The sequence below is a fragment of the Lycorma delicatula genome, chromosome 4, assembly GCF_047948215.1.
Source record: "Lycorma delicatula isolate Av1 chromosome 4, ASM4794821v1, whole genome shotgun sequence".
Taxonomy (NCBI): domain Eukaryota; kingdom Metazoa; phylum Arthropoda; class Insecta; order Hemiptera; family Fulgoridae; genus Lycorma; species Lycorma delicatula.
In genome coordinates, this window is record NC_134458.1 from 63,103,612 (window position 1) to 63,123,689 (window position 20,078).

The 20,078-nt window shown below is 39.8% G+C and overlaps 1 protein-coding gene across 1 annotated transcript in view; it reads right to left on the bottom strand.

Moving 5' to 3' along the window:
* Positions 1–8,626: 8,626 nt before the first annotated feature.
* LOC142322629 (cathepsin K-like) overlaps positions 8,627–20,078 on the bottom strand; it is a 30,418-nt gene continuing 18,966 nt past the window's right edge. The window contains exons 6-7 of the mRNA XM_075361706.1: positions 14,827–14,993; positions 8,627–8,822 (exon numbers count right to left, since the gene is read on the bottom strand). Of these exons, the coding sequence (XP_075217821.1) occupies positions 8,627–8,822; positions 14,827–14,993 (363 nt within the window). The remainder of the gene's footprint in view (positions 8,823–14,826; positions 14,994–20,078) is intronic.

Here is a 20,078-nt window from a genome sequence, read left to right on the forward strand (position 1 = left end):
TTGGGTTTCAGACGATATATTGTAGCTGATGGATGAACGTAGAAAATATAAGAATGCTAGTGATGAAGAAAGTAAAAGGAACTATCAGCAATTAAGAAATGCTATTAACAGGAAGTGCAAACTGGCGAAAGAAGAGTGGATTAAAGAAAAGTGTTCAGAAGTGGAAAGAGAAATGAACATTGGTAAAATAGACAGAGCATACAGGAAAGTTAAGGAAAATTTTGGGGTACATAAATTAAAATCTAATAATGTGTTAAACAAAGATGGTACACCAATATATAATACGAAAGGTAAAGTCGATAGGTGGGTGGAGTATAGTTTGAAGAGTTATATGGAGGAAATGAATTAGAAAATGGTGTTATAGAGGAAGTTGAGGAGGATGAAATGGGAGAAACAATACTGAGATCTGAATTTAAGAGAGCATTAAAAGATTTAAATGGCAGAAAGGCTCCTGGAATAGACGGAATACCTGTAGAATTACTGCGCAGTGCAGGTGAGGAAGCGATTGATAGATTATACAAACTGGTGTGTAATATTTATGAAAAAGGGGAATTTCCGTCAGACTTCAAAAAAAGTGTTATAGTAATGATACCAAAGAAAGCAAGGGCAGATAAATGTGAAGAATACAGAACAATTAGTTTAACTAGTCATGCATCAAAAATCTTAACTAGAATTCTATACAGAAGAATTGAGAGGAGAGTGGAGGAAGTGTTAGGAAAAGACCAATTTGGTTTCAGGAAAAGTATAGGGACAAGGGAAGCAATTTTAGGCCTCAGATTAATAGTAGAAGGAAGATTAAAGAAAAACAAACCAACATACTTGGCGTTTATATTCCTAGAAAAGGCATTTGATAACGTAGACTGGAATAAAATGTTCAGCATTTAAAAAAAATTAGGGTTCAAATACAGAGATAGAAGAACAATTGCTAACATTTACAGGAATCAAACAGCAACAGTAATATTGAAGAATATAAGAAAGGGAGTCCGACAAGGATGTTCCCTATCTCCGTTACTTTTTAATCTTTACATGGAACTAGCACTTAATGATGTTAAAAAACAATTTAGATTCGGAGTAACAGTACAAGGTGAAAAGATAAAGATGCTACGATTTGCTGATGATGTAGTAATTCTAGCCGAGAGTAAAAAGGATTTAGAAGAAACAATGAACGGCATAGATGAAGTCCTACGCAAGAACTATCGCATGAAAATAAACAAGAACAAAACAAAAGTAATGAAATGTAAGTAGAAATAACAAAGATGGACCACTGAATGTGAAAATAGGAGGAGAAAAGATTATGGAGGTAGAAGAATTTTGTTATTTGGGAAGTAGAATTACTAAAGATGGACGAAGCAGGAGCGATATAAAATGCCGAATAGCACAAGCTAAACGAGCCTTCAGTAAGAAATATAATTTGTTTACATAAAAAATTAATTTAAATGTCAGGAAAAGTTTTTTGAAAGTGTATGTTTGGAGTGTCGCTTTATATGGAAGTGAAAGTTGGACAATCGGAGTATCTGAGAAGAAAAGATTAGAAGCTTTTGAAATGTGGTGCTATAGGAGAATGTTAAAAATCAGATGGGTGGATAAAGTGACAAATGAAGAGGTATTGCGGCAAATAGATGAAGAAAGAAGCATTTGGAAAAATATAGTTAAAAGAAGAGACAGAATTATAGGCCACATACTAACGCATCCTGGAATAGTCGCTTTAATATTGGAAGGACAGGTAGAAGGGAAAAATTGTGTAGGCAGGCCACGTTTGGAATATGTAAAACAAATTGTTAGGGATGTAGGATGTAGAGGGTATACTGAAATGAAAAGACTAGCACTAGATAGGGAATCTTGGAGAGCTGCATCAAACCAGTCAAATGACTGAAGACAAAAAAAAAATTTCTGCACTTGTTATATTGTGCTGTCAGATATTATCTCTACAACTGATATTTACCTAAAGTATTAATTTACATGATGTATTTCTGAAAACCTACTTCCATGTATAAATCAAGCATCTAATGTAAGATGTTATGTTTACGTCTAAAAGGAACAAATTTGCACCACTATCACCATAATCGTTAAAATTTGTTAATACACTGTATACACTTATAGAAGTTTACTCTTTTGTACATTTAAATACTGTTTATAAGTGATCTACAATTTAATATTAATGGAAGGTAATTTAACCAAATGGCGGAAGAAGTAAACTGTACAGGACAACTATAATAAATGCTGAAAATTAATCTGTACATCACCTACTTTTAATGATTAATCATAATGTAACTTAATTTACATTATGTTATTTATATAATGTAACTTTAATTAACTGATTAATTTTAATGTATTTAAACATTAATCATAATATAGCTTCTGATTTTGTTGTAAACAAAAATGAGATAATATTATAGCACAGTATCATAACATCTTAATTATAGATTTTTCATTTTTAGCTTTTAAGTTGGAAGCTAGCTTTGAGTCTTAATGAACTCTTGTGTAATATTACATCCCTGAGCCCGGATTTATACTGTTGTATCTAGAAAATCACTCTTGTGGATTGTATACATACAAGTACTATTAGTCTTCTGCATTAATAGTGTCTGACCGAAACTCAAAATTTGGCTTTTGTTTGTCATAGACACAAACCCAATGTAATTAATAGAAAACTACAGTTTACGTTGGTTTAGCATTAGCCTGAAACTGTTATGTTGTGTGTAAAACACCATCTGATCTCGTTAACGGTATTTCTTATCAACGTTCATTGCATAGTCTGTAACAATCCCAATATTGTAGCATAACAGTTTTGTAGATGAAATTTAAATTAAACGGTGGTATCCTTTTTCAGAACTGACTTGTACTAAATACCGTGCCCGATCGTTTTGTGTAGCGGTCAGCCAGCCGGTCCTGAGGTCGATTCCTGTTTATAGTCAGACATTTTTCCTTCCATATTACATACATAGACGTCATAATAATAATAGCACCCGGTTTTGAAGGATAACTGCTCCCGGCGTCGTTCGAATTGAGCGGTTGCTACTCGCTGAAAAGTTTCATGAGTTGAAAGGTCAGGTTGAATCGAAGAGAAGATCGCCGTTTCGCATAGGATCCGCATTTTGCAAGTAAAATATTTTGTATGAAAAAACTACTTATTATCAGGGCTTGAGTTCATCGAAAGGCTGGAAACTACCCGTCTATAACTATAGAGTCCTTCAGAGTTCGATTGAACGTTCGGATGTGTAGAAAATAATTATGCAGGAACTACATCAGGCGGCTGGAACTATCATTTTGAACCGTCGGCAATAACAACCGGCCGACTGGTAGTGCAATCATTACTTTCAGCTATACAGAATTCCTGATTTTTTTATCTGATTAACAGAATCATATAAATGTGTGAAAGAGCAAAAATCTTGACAGTAAAAAAAAAACAACACGATTTCCGTTTTATGAAAAAAAAAATTACTATTTGCACATATAGACAATACTTACAATTTTTAGGAATATATATCTTGCCGTAATCGAATCCAGATAAACGGTTTTTAAAAAATATTTTTTTTAATTTTATAATAGAAAAATCTCGTCGGTTCAGGCAAAACAACAACGCTTTCTCCTTTTTTATGTGAAAAATTAACTTTCATCGCTGGTGAAATCCTTAGCGTCGGATCACCTCAAATCTGCTGAGATGATCCTCGTAGATTTCTGCTCTGTGTTCAGGGGATTTTATTTTATTTTTTTTTTTTTGTTAGGTTTACTTTAGATATTCTTAGGATGTATTTATTTTTTTTTGTTCGGGTAGCCTTATTTTAAAGCTTAACATTGAAATTGTTATTAAGCCTTGCCACGAATGCGCCCGTTACGCGGTGTTCAAATCGAGCGTAAGGAATGCGTGCACCGTTTCACAGGACCCATTGTCGATGCTAGAAACTTCCCTTATAGTAATCTGACGATCCTACACCCGAGAAAATTCTTGAATCCGAATCCCGACGTATAGGGAACGACGCTCCTCCTCATATAAATTCGTAAAGGCTACTGCGTTATGTATATTTTTTTTGTAGGTCTTTATACGCGAGCCACCGGGTTGGTCTAGTGGTGAACGCGTCTTCCCAAATCAGCTGATTTGGAAGTCGAGGATTCCAGCGTTCAAGTCCTAGTAAAGCCAGTTATTTTTACACGGACTTGAATACTAGATCGTGGATACCGGTGTTCTTTGGTGGTTGGGTTTCAATTAACTACACATCTCAGAAATGGTCGAACTGAGACTGTACAAGACTACACTTCATTTACACTCATACATATCATCCTCATTCATCCTCTGAAGTATTATCTGAACGGTAGTTACCGGAGGCTAAACAGGAAAAGAAAAGGTCTTTATACGCAGTTTATCATATCACGCAGTTTTTTACAGGTCATGGCAATTTCAATGAGTACCACCATCGTGTTGGAAGAAGGCCAGGTCCAGAATGTATGTACTGTGAGAGAATTGACAATACAGAACACACATTTTTCTGCTGCGTGAGGTGGGCAATTAAAAGGAGGAACTGTGGCATAATAGGTATGAGCCCAGCTGAGGTCCTAGAGCACTTGTTGAGGAGCGAAATAAACTGGAAGAAGGTTTGGGAATTTATAGTAACAGTATTAACAGAGAAGGATATAGATGAAAGGCGACTAGGTTACTAGTGTAGAATAGGGTAGGGTGGACATCCTCAGTGGTGAGAGACGGCACGCTGAGGTGTGTCGTTCTCAATGATTCACTGAGGACTCCAAGGATTTAGATAGGTTCTGATGAAGAAGAAGAGTAAGAAAAGACCCGGTGCCACGTTACGGCTATTCGAGGTATGTCGTGGTTACCAAATGGGCAAACAGAAAATCACTCAAAAGAGCTGACACCGGCGAGCCGACCTGCCATCTGCCGGCGGGGAGGCTCGTTAGAGTTTACCAGACACTCCCCTGGGTGGCGCAATACCAACCAGTCGGACCGGCCCAGGGGAGTAGAGTGGAAAAAAAAGAAGGTCTTTATACGCAACCCACCGGGTTGGTCTAGTGGTGTCTTCCCGACATCTTCCCAAATCAGCTGATTTGGAAGTCGAGAGTTCCAGCGTTCAAGTCCTAGCAAAGCCAGCTATTTTTACACGGACTTGAATACTAGATCGTGGATACCGGTGTTCTTTGGTGGTTGGGTTTCAATTAACCACACATCTCAGGTATGGTCGAACTGAGAATGTACAAGACTACACTTCATTCACACTCATACATATCATCCTTATTCATCCTCTGAAGTATTATCTAAACGGTAGTTACCGGAGGCTAAACAGGAAAAGAAAGGTCTTTATACGCAGCTATAGTGTGCACAGAAGAGCCCTGATAGGAGTAGTTGCCGCCTACAGGACGGTTTTGTACGAAACATTATGCGTTCTTGCCTCGGTCCCGCCAATCGAGTTGCAAGTAAATGAAAGGGTAGACATAGCATAAGGCCTGAGTAAGCAAGATTGATTACGGAATGGAAGAACAGGTGGGGAGCAAGAGGGGTAGAAAAGTGGACCAAGAGGAACATGCATGATTTAGAAGCGTGGAACGGAAGGAAATTTGGACTTGTGAACTATTACACAACACAGATTTTAACGCGACACGGTAATTTTCAGGATTACCTACATAAAATTGGTAAACGAGAGTCATCGACATGTATGTTTAGTGAGGAGGAAGACTGTGGAACACTCAGTCTTCAGAAGTCTACGATAGGACACACTGCGGAATAGGGCTGGAATTGCTCAGTGTACACCAGACGACCTGGTGGATTTCATGTTAAACAGTGAAGATCAATGGAGGAGAGAAGACGCATACGCTAAGGAAGTGCTAAGTAAGGATCGAGGGCAGGGCATACCTAGGTGTGACAGTACCAATGAACCTCTGGGGACTCCAGGGGATAGTAGGCTGAACACTAAGAGAAAAAACCTGACGCCGTGTTTTGCAGAATTGTCCGGACACGATGTCAAAAAGGCACAAAAAATTCCTCAAAAGAGCTGATCGGTGAGCCGTCCTACCATGCATAGGTAGATAGATAGATAACAGCCGGTAGGTGGGAAGGCTCATTAGAGTAACCAGACACTCCTTCAGGTGGAGTTATACCTACCAGTTTGTTGTCCGATCTGGAGGAGTAGAGAAAAAAAGGCCTAGTCTTGAAACCCACCGGGTTGGTCTAGTGGTGTCTTCCCAAATCAGCTGATTTGGAAGTCGAGAGTTCCAGCGTTCAAGTCCCTAGTAAAGTCAGTTATTTTTACATGGATTTGAATACTAGGTCTGGTTACCGGTGTTCTTTGGTGGATGGGTTTCAATTAACCACAGATCTCAGGAAGGGTCGAACTGAGACTGTACAAGACTACACTTCATTTACACTCATACATATCATCCTCTGAAGAATTATCTAAACGGTAGTTACCGGAGGCTAAACAGTAAAGAAAGAAGTATTAAGAAAGTAACATCATTTTTCGAATACAAAACAATTATTTTTATTTTATTTTTGTTTCTCTTGCTTTTCCATGTATATAAAGTTCGGCTCTGTGGTTCTGCCTCTCAGTACGGTTCTTTTGGCATGCGTCGTGCAATTTATTACATAGTTAATTAATATACGATACAATATTTTAAAAGGTTTTTATCGTAGTTTACGGTTCAAATCTTTTAAAGTTGTACATTCACGTGCGAGTAGTATAACTGCATTTAGATCTGTTGTGAAAGGTAAAACACTTCGAAGACAGGCGCGCGAAATTATAAACAACGTGTATGATTTCATGAAGAAAGAATCTTGAAAGTTGTAGGAAAATTAAGAATGACGAGCATAATTGCTGTACAGAAGTACGAAAAGAGATCTGCAGCTGCCTGTGGCATTTCCAGGACTCGGGTTCAAAGCCTAAGAAAAAAAATAGAATTTCTTCGATCCAAGGGGCCAGAATGTTCGTTCATCACCCCGAAAAATAAACGTTCTAAACCAGGTAGCGGATTAGATGATTTTGATAAAAGTGTGGTTAGGCGAACTGTGAATGAATTTCACACAAAGGTAGAAGAGCTGCCTGCCAACAGTTAAACTCTGTAAAGAATTAAAATTAATTTTAACTGTAGTGAAACTAGTTAAAGAAGAATTTTGAAAGAAGTGGCGCAAAATAGAAAACGAAAGGAAAATTTTAGTAAAAAATATGATATTAGGTAAAAAAGGATTTCATATTTGCAGGCAATCGTTAATTTTAGAAAATGTAACCGGGTGATTGTATCCTTAGATGAATCCTATGTTTTATCATCTCATTCAACGGCAAAATCATGGGCTGACGACAGCGGTGCAGGACTTCATTTACCAATAACTAAAGGTAAACGCTTAATTATAATTCACGCCGGTGGTGAATGAGCTTTATTCCAAACTTAGACGGCCAATACAAAAAGTGGCGATTACTATGATAACATGAATACTAAAAATGACTTGAAATGGGCTGAAGAAAAATTAGTTTCTAATCATCCTCCTGAGTCTGTAATAGTTATTGACAATGATTCGCATCCATAATACCCTTTCTGAAAAACTTCCAGTGTCTTCAAGCAAGAAACAGATGACGTTTGGTTACAGAAACATCATATTCGATTTTCGTCCTAACTGATTAAACCTAAATTGTATGAACTAATTAAGTTGAACAAAAGTAACAGAAAACGATACCGATTTGATGAATTGTTGGTAAGAAATGGGCATCAAGTTCTGCGGCTTCCACCTTACCATTCTGATTTAAATCCAATCTAGATGGTATGGACAGAGGTAAAACGACATGTTGCGAGCCACAACACAACGTTTAAGATGTCAGAAGTGCAGAAACTGTGAAAATAAAATGAATTCAATGAGCGACGAACATGGGAAACCTTACTGTGAAAGGTTAAAAAAATCGAAGGTGAAAAGATTGGGCCAAGCATCGTTAACTGATTCTCTGACAATCTTTTATTGTCTCTTTATAAGAAGTGACAGTTATAATGAAGATAGTGCACAGCCAGAAGAGCGTTCTAGCCGAGGAATTAAACGGATAATTCATTTTCCAGTAAGTAATTAAAGTTACAGTAATAACTATCTATCGCAATATTTACAGTGTAATTAGAAATAAATAATATTTTGTCATCCGTTATTACATTTCACATTGTACAGTACAGAATTAGCAGACTGTATTTCATTTCAAAATTGTTGCATTCGTTTGTTAAAAAGAACAATTATTTGGTAAGGGGGATTACTAAGAACGGGAGTATGTTTTTATGTTGGGTAGTAATCGTCGCCACTCCAAGCTTGCCCTTGGCGGCGATTATACGGCAATTTTAGTTTGAAAAGGCGTGGTGGGCATATACTAAATGTCGAAAGCATATTACAACCTGTGTTTAGTTAACCCGAAGCCGAGATACCTCTTTCTATATATATCGGGTGCTTACCAGATTTCAGTTTACTCAAATCAGTGTGTGTGTGTTTCGATATAAGGAACTATTTTACACCGTTGTTTTCTGAAGAAAACAATACTTCGATGTACGCATTGGCTGAACATACTTTTCTTTCACACGGTCATAGAAAGTTTCAATAGTCATTTGTTTTATTTATTTATTTTATTTTTTAATATAAAGTACAAAAAGTAACCTAGCGATCTCACAATAATCCATATGCTGCAAAGTTGGCGACACCACATTGATTTCTGTTTCTTCTAAGGTGCATGTAACCGTTCTGTCCCCAAGTTGTACTCCACCAGTTCTTCAAAATCCAAGTCGTCTTCGTGTAACCGATCAGTAACATCGCATGATTAATTGTATCCGAAGAACAAGCTATGTCATCGTAGACGCCGTTGCTGAAAAATAAAGAAAATATCGTTAAAAAGAAGCAAAAACTATAAAAAAAAATTGTGGTAGCAAAATGATATATCTTATGGTAACTTAGGTTTATCGGAATAAAAGAGGAAGACCGAATTCAACCGGTTTCGTAAAAAAGTATTGTTACAGCAACCTTTTTAAATTCCAAAGTCTATATTTATTATAGATTGGTAGAACTACATATACTCTCGTAGGAACACAGACCTTAAGCCCGTATAAACACCTGATGTGTTTTTTTACAAAAAATAAAAATCATATATTAAGTAGTATGATATTTTTTTTTGCGATTCCTCTGTTTAAAAATTTAATAAAACTGCGTAAATAATGTCAAATAAATTGATGTAAGCAGCGACTTGATATATCAAAATAAAAATCGCATGCTTTTAAGAAAAAGATAACTCTTGCTTAATCATTCGAGTTCGTAATTCTTTTGTAAGACTCTCGATTCGGTTTCCAAAGGCCGCCTTCTGAAAAAAAGTCGGCCGAAATTGAGTTTATTTTCTCTAGTCTATTTTCTCATTAAGCATCAGCCGTCTTCATCGTATGGATATCTCCACCCAGGCAAGTCGTTTGCCACGGGTTCACCTCTTTTCTCCTTTGTTCCCGGCTCCCTCTTAGGTCGTCTATATTATTTACTCTTTTCTGGCCGATTTTATTTTGCACTTTCTGATTTAGCACGCTTTAATCGATCTTTTTCTTCTCTTGATACGTTCCGACGGATCGGATTTCCTATTCTGGGTCGTTCCGATTAATGCATTAGCAGCTGATGTTAGTAGATTTTTAATTGCAGTTTTTTAGTCGTAAGTTTAGAAGCGATTTACTTTAATTACGTCAGCGTATTGTTTCGTACTTCTACATTTTCTATTCAGACCTCAGGAGTAACTGCTGTAATTTAGTTTTTAGAAATGCTATGACTGCGTAGGAGAAGAAATTTTGCATTTCTTCATTTAAATAAATCACAAAACCCTATCACATGAACTTGAAATTATTTCGTTTAACCAAGACAGATAGATTTTCGTCGCCCCACGATCTTAAGGATAAAACCTGCAGTTTGCAAATTTTACTCTCTCTAATATCGGCATAATTGTGATTTTATGATAACTGCGTAAATAAGTGCGTAAATAAGTTTATGATAAGTGCGTAAATTGTTATAAAATTGTGAGAAATCTGCTGACGAAATTTATTAGACTATTATAAACGTGTAATGTAATTTCCCTTTTTGGTATAACTGAAAAACGACAAGTTTATTTTAATTTTCATCAAAGGCTATGCACGTACAAACGCTTACATACTCGCTTGCGCGTGGTCACACACACACATATTTATAAGTGAAGTGTGGAAAACTTTAAATAAATTCTATGTACTTAAACAATTATTGCAAATGGAATCTGAAAATCTTTCTCGATTTGACAAGCCTAACAATTTTCATTCTAAAAAACAAACGTATAATATTTCTATTAAGCTTTAAAAATTAAGTTGGTTTTGAAAATGGATTATATTCATGTGTTACAGTTAACGAAACATTTAATATACACAATCTTACAATTTAGTAGGCGGTCACGATTTTGTGTATACTAGTAATAAAGTTATTTGTACAGGATTATTATAAATGAAATAAATATTTTTCGTAGTATGTAAAATATTTAGTTTTCAAATATGGAGATTATTACTTACATAATTTCACAGGAAATTTCTTAAAATGTGTATCTATAAGTGTTCCGTTTGGTTTGCACAGCAGACACGGTAGTCAGATTCATTCCAAAACACGTGAAATATATCCTCTCGACTCTAGCAATATCGTTGGTAATAATTGTTTTAATTCGTGTATACCAGCAGGAAGAGGAGGGACAAAATGTTTGCCTTTTAAAAACCCCACAAAAAGTAATCGCAAGGCGTTAAGTTTGGTCTTCTTGGAGGCTGACTTATCAATACCATGTTTTTTGTCGTTCGCTTGGTCGATCCGACCTCTTGAAAGGTGTTCATTCAGTTAATTTCAAACCTCTTGTGCAGAATGAGGCGAAGCTTCATTTTCTACGAGAGTGAAGTACTCAGCGTCTTCCTCGGGTCGAGACGTTAGCCATTCGCTTAACGTGTCAAATTAAATTCCTCCAGTTGCTGTGTGTTCGTGATAAATAGAACGGTCAGAACACCTTTTCGCAAAAAGTAACACAAAACACGTTCACTTTTTTGTCAACGCGGACGGATCTCGTATGCTGCCCAGTTTTTCTCGGATTTTCTGTTCATATTTGTACGGTTTTCTGTTACCCTTTCCAATATTGAAGTAGTGTGTGGAGTTGATGAAGCAGAATGTCTCCTCCAGCATTGATCGCTTCGGCTGCGACCTCATCCACTCCAGGTGCTTTGCCATTCTTCAACAACCTTATTGTTGCTTTGACGTCTTCAATTGTTAGTTGGTCATGGTATAATGGCGTTGCTGGTGCATCAATTTGTGGCGGGGTTGCGGGAGATCCTTGTGGAGGATTGCGGTTGTAGTGTTCCTGGAAAAACTCCTTCCAGAGCTGTAGCCCTTCATTTGGTGATCGCATAAAGAATCCATCCATCTTTCGGATATTGTCGTTGGTCGATTTTGTTTTCCCGCTTAACTTTCTGAGTGTGCGGTATAAAGATGGTATTTGTGCTTGGATGCGGGGCTTCTTTAAGGTCAGATGCTATCTCATTCCAATATGCCTCCCTACCTTCTTTCATTTTCCGTCAGATGTCTTTGTTTAATTGCCGATAGTGTTCATAGTTGATTAATTTTGCTTGTTTCCGTTTCTCTACCATGTCCAGGCACTGATTTGAGATCCATGGCTGCGTTCTATGGTGGATGGCAGGGCACGATGGTTTGGCGCAATCCATGATGACTTTAGATATTTGGTTCTCCTCATCATCGACATCTGTTGTTGCCAGTTGTTAAAATCGATTCGAAAGTGCAATCTGGAATTCCTACCTGAGTATGGGATCCAGCAAGTGTTACCAGTTAAGTCTGGCTGTTGGTGGTAACTTGTGTACGGCCCGACGAAGACGCCGATATATTTTGGCCGGAACAAGGTAGTGAATAGATCTCTAATCTGGTCTTCCCATGGCACGCACATCTTGGAGTGATGACCAGAATCGAGAACTAATCAGGATATAATCCAATAATGCAGAGTCGATGGCAGATGGATTTCGTCAAGTGATCTGGTGCTTGAGCAGGTGTTGGAAGATGCTGTTTCCCACAACCAGATTATCTGATGCTGCGAAGGACAATAAGCGCAGGCCGTTGTCGTTGATGACTCCACTCCCGAAGTTGCCCATTGTTAGCTCTCATCCAAGCCTACACACACGTGTGTCCAAGCCTTCACACCGACTTGGGCATTGAAATTGCCTGCCAGGATGATTACATCAGTTTTTTCGGATTGAATCCAGTGTGTGCTGGAACTGGGTATAAATTTATCCTTGGCTGAATCGGAGCTTGTTTCAGCTGGGGCATAGACTGACAGGATGTGGGTCCTGATGGTGCCATCGATGCTGAGGACTGCTGGCTGAATTGATAATGGCTGGAAGGTGATTACGCTTTTAGCCGTTCGGCTGTCCACCATGAACTCAACACCTGCTTCCCGTTTATAAACACCGGAGTAGAATAGTGTCATTGTCTCATTGGCGACTGCAGGTTGTACTGTCATCGATCCAGATCCAGTGAGTCGTAGTTCAGACAAATCTGCTATCGATATCTTGCATTCGGCTAGTTCCTGTGCTATGATCTTCATTTGGCCAACATGATGTCTAAATTCAACTAGCTAGTTGAATTCAACTAGTTGAATTTCTTCTTTCGGACTGATCACTAATTTCTTTCTTTCTTTAGCCAGTAGTCCACTTCTCATCAACACTCTGGGTTTCTAATGTTTTGGAGCATCGGTTGCCCTGTATGCGGTAGCATGAACGGTTGAGTTTGATTCAATTTCCAAACGGTTTCATCTCTTTCCGCTAGTAGTATGAGAAAAAGAATTAGTTAGTATGAGTAAAAGAAAGTAAATTAATTTTTATCATCTATTGTAAGACCGACGGTATTCCAATTTTAAATTCACAGTTTCATATTAAATCGATGAAAAACTTCCTTCTCGTTTCTTTTCTTCAAACATAATTTTTTTTCAGCGTTATATGACTTATCTCAACATTGTAAAAAATATCTCGCAAATACGGCGAATTAATTTCTAAATTGTTATAAAAGTAAATTTAAATCGTTTATATTTTACACTTTCTTTTCCGAATTATTAGAAATATGCTTCTGTAAGATCTTTCCAGAACAAAGATGTTCATCGCAACGCGTAAATTATTACAAACAGCACGTAAACCGTAAAATCCCCGTGGTCGAAGGATGTGAAATTTATAAAAAAACAGTAAATTTTACCGAGAAATACACGATATAGACGAGCTATAATCGTTTGTCCATTCCTTCTGCGATGTCGCTAAAGAAGGAACTTCATCGTCCTTTTAAAAAGTATCTTGGGAAACTGCATTTCCAAGTATTTAGAAAAAGAATAGTTTGGTACTTTTTATAAGAAACAAGTTTTTTCGGGCCACGGTATATATAATGTCAAAATTTTAAATTAGGCTATTGAAATCTGTTAAAATGTAAAGCGTACACTACTTATAAATTATTTTTCCTCATAATCTCTTGTTTTCGCTTACCGTTTAAAATAAGCTTCTGTTATATAACTATCGTAAGACACTTTTCATTTGTACACAAGTATTTTTAGAGAGAGGAAACAAAAATACTTCGAAATTTTGAAGAAAAAACCTTCGTTCTTCAGTCTTTTTACTGACCCGTATTACTTTCCCGTCTAAAAAGCGCTAGCTCTTGAGAAGGGAAAGTATCGTAATCAGTCCAATTTAGGCATGTGCGGTTTTCACCGGATCTTGACGTTTTGACACCTAAGTAACCCAAAAAACCGGTTGGAAATTTTCCGGATGTTAATGTTCGTATGTACGTGTGTATATTCAGTTTTGGCATCTAAATCACCTTATATCTCCAGAACTACTGGACCGATTTTGACCAAACTTGGTCAGATTACTTCTATATATGGGGCATTGATGCCATTAAAGTTTCAACTTAAAAGGTCGAGGGGGTGAGGCTGTAGAGCAAGGTCTCAGTATCTTGAGATTTCGCCTAATTAAGGTTGTATTTTTCTTAGGCACGTTTGTTAAAAAATAACAATAGTTGCAATAAAAATATTTGCAAAATCGCACCCCTACTCCAAAAAATTCTGTTGTAGTCGTCTGCTATACTGTGATGTCACAGGCGAGCGGTAGAATTAACTAAATGAAAAATATTTAAAGTGTAAAAAAGTAACTCAGTCTGGCTGGGTCTCGAACTCGATCGCCCGGATGACTGGTACCTCATGCGTTAAGTCTCGGGGCTACACCAGTCTGCCGAGCGAACAAGCGAAATTTGTTCTATGAAAGTTTGAAATTACATTAGTTTAGTTAGTACCGCCACACCCGCGTGAATTAAATACGGTATGCGTGCGCGCTTTAGTTAGAATCATTGAATTAAATAAACTAAAAAATATATTTAAATAAAATGATAAATATTTTAAATTAAGTTGCGTGTGTAAACCGTGCATCGGAAACAACCCACAGTTATAGGACTTTCTTTTTGTTTTTGGAATTTTTTTTTTTTTTTTTGGTACAATTACTGTTTGTTTATTTTTAATGTTTAATAACGACATAGAAATAATATTAGGCCGCTGTAAAATTAATAGACGTAGCTATAGAATTAACAGTGAATTTCAATTAAGTTTAAATTTATATCTTTTGATTTAACAACATTTTTCCTTGAAAAAAATTATAAAGAGTATTTTTGAATTTAATATACCAAAAAAGTATATGTTTGTCCTTATTTATTGAAATTCCCTAAAGAATTATTTCTGCAGCTCACGATAAATTTCTTCAGTTTTATTACCGAGCTGTAACTGAATAAATAAATTTTTTTATACTCACTGATACAACTGAAAAGTTGACGGGCTGGCGTTTATTGCGACAGCGATCGGACCGATTACAGCGACTGCAACTTTGAGTGCGTACTCATCTTTTGGTGGAAGGACAGTCCAGGTCTTTATACGAGTATGTGTTACTTTATGATTCTTATTGTACTTGCATTTTGATACCTGTGAAAAATAGATTATTTTAAGATATATGCTTTCCTTAAGCGAAAAGGTTTCCTTTGACGTTTAGGCAAAATAAAATGTAGCCTATTATTTTCAAAATAAATTAGAATTTTTTAATTAAAAAAGATAGTTATCAAAAATAATTGTTATTACTGTTTTGTTTTATTCAAATTTTCCCTTTTAAAACTTGCTGCTGTGATTTTATTTCGGATCCGTTCATGAACGTCCGATAAACCACGGATTCCTACCGTTGTAAACGGGATTAACCTCACCGTTTACGGTTCCTGTAAAACGCCCTAGTTTTGATAAACTGCTTCTTTTTTTTTTGTAAATTATGTCATCAGGATTAACCAGAGAAACAGTTAGAATAGGCTTATAGAAATGCGATCGGTTTTGATACGCACGTCCACCGTTCCTTTATTCATTAATTGATCTCGTTTCCACAGATTTCTGAAACGATCAGAAACGCGATACCAATGTACTTTGACGAAATTCAAATTTCTTGTCTCAGTATAATTTAGTCTCATAAAATTCTTTGTTCAGCAGTTCTTGTTCAGCAGGGGCGCTTCGTGCACAGGCATGCGGTTTGGTCGTTGAATTCGACTCTCTCATGCGGTTGCGGATGCCAGTGGCTGCCGCATCGTGGCTTATGCCGACGATGGGTTGCTGCTGGTCGAGGGCAACTCGCGTGCCGAGATAGAGCTCAGAGCGACGCAGGCATGTAAGGTTCTCAGAAGTATCTGGGTGTTATCCTTGATGAGAGGCTTCAATTCAAGGATCACCTTCAGTTTGTTGCAAAGAAGGCCATCGATGCCTTCTTTGGTGTCCGTAGAGTCATCCATCCCGATTAGGGGTTGAATTATCGTACCATGCGTATTCTTTACAAAGGTGTCTGTGAGGTCATAATGTTGTACACCCGTCTGGGCTCTTCGTTTGCAATTCCAGTGTTATGGGAACATTCTTTTGCGGGCCCAGCGTCTTCTATTGTTAGATGTTGTCGGTGGCTACAGAACTGTATCGAGAGACGCAGTCTCTGTGATCGCTGGCATTAAACCCATTGACATTCTAGCTACGGAACGTAGCAAGCGGTACATTTCTAAGAAGGAAGGCCTTCTTACTTCTGGGAGTATGCAAGAAAGAGAAGACCAATGTTTTGACTCTTGGCAAGCTAGGTGGAACAATTCTTCCCTACTTCCACGCATGGTATCTTTCCAAATGTTAGGGAGCTGCGAGCAATTAGTTGGGTTTTCCAATCGGTATACAACTCAATTCCTTTCGAGACATGGTGCCTTTAGGAATAGCTTGATTTGGTTGACTCCGGCTTGTGTTCGGACTTTAGGGTCGATGACACTGTGGACCATGCCTTTATCTTTGTTCCCGGGACGAGGCTGAACGTACCAGAGTTGTTAGGGAACTCGAGAGAGTGGACTCCTTCTTTGATCTGCGTATTAACTGGAAGACTCGCAGAAAATGAACTATTGTGGCTAGCTTCCTTCGATTCCTCGCCCTGAGCAGGACGGCTGAAGGGATATAGTAGAGTAGTACCTCGGGTGGCTACGGACCGCCTGGGTAGTTGATTGGCCGGAGGTAGGCGTATTGGCGACGAGCCACAGTTAGATAGAAATTGTGGTGATTATTTGAATGTTAGCAATCGGCGGAACGGTGACTGCACTGCCGAGGACATGAGTTACTATGCAGCCGTAAGGTGTAGCGCCGTTTTGACGAGGGCAGTTTGAACGAGCATACGACACTGTCGGCGGGATGACGACTGCATTACCGAAAGCATGGATCCCATGCCGCCGTGAGATGTAGCGGCATCTCGACGATGGTTGAAGAAAGTAAATGTCAAACGGGACTCTGCGATGGAGCTGAGTGGGAGTAGGAGGTCTGTCCGCCTCTCCCTTGTAATTTACGGAGTCCGTAAATTAACCTAAAGTCAGGGGTATTAACTAAAGTAGAGTTCACTAAGGGAACTAGGACTAAATTTTGTTGTTGGGAACAACATTTTTTATGGTATGTTGTTTTTATTTTACCTCGAATTTCGAGACATTTACTAGAAATTGGCTCAATAAAAGTAGAACTAGGCGCGGGGTTAAGGTACCAGCGCTGCCCCCCAACGGGGATTTCGTTAATCATGTGCGTGCTGAGCGTCTTCGGATCTACCGGCGTGCCCGTAACACATATGTTCACGCCATCAAGGAAGCCAAACTCAAGATTTGGAAAGACTCCATGCTCGAGTTGCAGCGCGATCCTTGGCAGCTCGCGAAGACCTGCTACCGACCGAAGCTATTGCACGTGTTGTCCAGTGTTCGGTGCGGGTTAGGTGGTCGTGAGCACACTTTAACATCTGTGGCGACTTACCGGGCGTTCCTGGATACTCTGTTTCCAGATGCTCCGGAGGGTGAAGCGGAAATCGGCGTTAGGGCGGGTGAAACACCATTCCCTGGCGTTCGGACCGTGGAACCCGAAGATATAGACCGAGTGGTTTCTCGAATGGCATTAAAGAAGGCACCGGGGATTGACCAACTTGACCCGGATATTTTCCATCATTTATTGCCTGTCATAAGAGAGCCACTCGGCAGACTGTTCACGGGATGCCTAAGCTGGGGCTGCTTTCCGGCTTGCTGGAAGGTTGCTTTGGTAAGGGTACTCCTGAAACCTGGAAAGGATCCTGGTGAGGTCGGCAGTTATCGACCCATCAGCCTCTTGCCGGTTCTCGGCAAGTTGCTTCAAAGGCTGGTTGTGGAACGGCTCGAAGAAAGCATCGATATGAACTGTATTCTAAATCGAGGCCAATACGGTTTCATGAAAGGGGTTGGCACCGAGGATTGCATCTTAAATGCTCTTACCGAGGTGGAAAGCGCCGACTGCAAATATGTTTTGGCTATTTTTATTGATATAGAGGCAGCATTTCCTTCCTTGTGTTGGAGTTCTGTCCTCTATGCTTTGGAACGCCGCGATGTTCCCGAAGCCATACAGGCCGTGGTACGAGACTACTTGTCTAACCGTACGGCTCTGTTTAAGGATGCGCACCTAGTTGTGGAAAAATCCGTCACCAGGGGAAGCCCGCAGGGTTCCGTTCTCGGTCCCCTGCTGTGGAACCTGGTGTTCGACGGGTTTCTGGGGTTGACATTCCCAGAAGGAGTCACGGCCCAGGCTTTCGCCGATGACTGTCTCCTTTTAGTTCGTGGAAATTCACGATCACAGCTAGAAGGCAGAGCGCAGGCGGCTTTGTCAACCGCCGAAGGCTGGGTGGACATACAAAATTTAAAGATTTCTGTGCCCAAGATGAAGTTTATGCTTCTGAAGGGCGCAGACAAATTATCATGCAGTCGAAATCCCCACATTAAGTATAAAGGCTGTCTAATCAGCCGAGTAAGGGTTCATAAGTACCTAGGTGTTTTGTTTGATGACAAGTTGCTTTTTAGCAACCACATTAAACAAGTTGCGGCGGACGCTGTCTCTGTGATGCACAAACTTAGAAGGATTGCTCGGAAAGACTACGGGCTGTCTGGTCGCCAGATGTACTTGGTGTACCGAGGTGTCTTCGAGAGTATGATCGCATACGCGGCGCCAGTTTGGGCGCACAGGTTGGATAGAAATAGAGCACTGCTTCTAAATTTAAGGAGTGCCCAGCGCAGAGCCTTAATTGTATGCACTGGTGTTTTTAAAACAACCTCCTACGAGGCTACTACCGTATTGGGAAAGGCTCTCCCAATCAATTTAGTGGTGAAAGTTCGAGCAGCCATGTGGAAGTTGCGAAGAGGTCGGGAAACCGAGGTATTTGGGATGCGGTTTCGGGCCGGGCTAGAACCGGATCGGAACGGCTATCACAATGCACCGGGTCTAAATTTCGAACAGTTGCCCATTTCCCGCCTGCGGAAGAGGCTTTGGAGCCTCGTGATGGAGGCATGGCAGCATGAATGGCACACCACGACTAAGGGAAGATCTCTGTATAGATTTATACAGGATCTGGGGGGATGGTATGCCTCGAGTTCATTTTTAAGGGCGGCGGGTGCCCAAGTGCTCACCAACCATGTGAATTTGATACAATATCTGTTCAGGTTTCGCCTAGCGGCTGATGAGTTGTGTGTCTGCGGGGAGGTCCAGTCGAACGAACATCTAATGTTCGACTGCCCTGCTCTTGGGGGGGCCAGAGACCGGGCCACCCTGGAACTTAGAGGTCAGAGGGAAAACTGGCCGCTCATAAACGGCGAGTCAATGTGGCGTGAGCTGCATTGTCGGATCGTGTGGGAGTTCCTCGATGAGGTTGCGATGTTCAACCGTCATCGTTAGATTGTTTAATTTAAATGGGATTTATTGATTCCGGTAGCGTGTCTGTGGGAAGTCTTCCTTGAAATAACGGCTGCCATCAGCCAGTAATAAGCTCTAAGCGCTTTAAATGGTGGACAGGCACTAGCTGGCAAACAGCGACCGAGGCGTGGCGGCTTAAATTGCCGTCTTTTTAACTTATAACTTTTTTAGTTTTAAATTGTAACAAGGGGTGCGCCTCCCCGATCTAGTTTTAATGTGACAAGTGAGCGGTAGGGGCACATAAAGCGGGTGCTGTACGGCACCCAGCTTAACCGCTCACGCAAGATAGGAGCTCACTAGGAGCATTAGGAATAACGAGGTCGCAAATCTGTTTTTGAGGCACAGTAGCCGTTATTTGGCACGGAACATTTGGTCTATGCTCTAGGGCGACCGAATGGGGTGGTGGCGGGAGAGATGCCAGCTAACCAATAGGCGCGGGGTTCGTGCTTCCGCGAGCTCGGTTAGCTAGTTCAGAGAGCAACGATGTAGTACATTCAAGATGTCCGGATGAGGCCTGCAGCGAAGGCAACAGCTGAGTTTAAAGATCACCGATGTAAACGTCTACCGAGGCATTTACATCGGCGGCATCCCAACGAGGCCTGGCTTATTACTATGAGATGTAAAAAGTTAGAGGGCGAAAGACGACTCCCGTTAAAGCCCATCAGGGCTATGAATGGGGGCGGGGGTTGGCGACCGAAAGCGTCACAAGGCGGGTGTATTCCCCTACGGGATGTACCGCGGCAGGCGATAAATTGAGATATGGTAAGATTA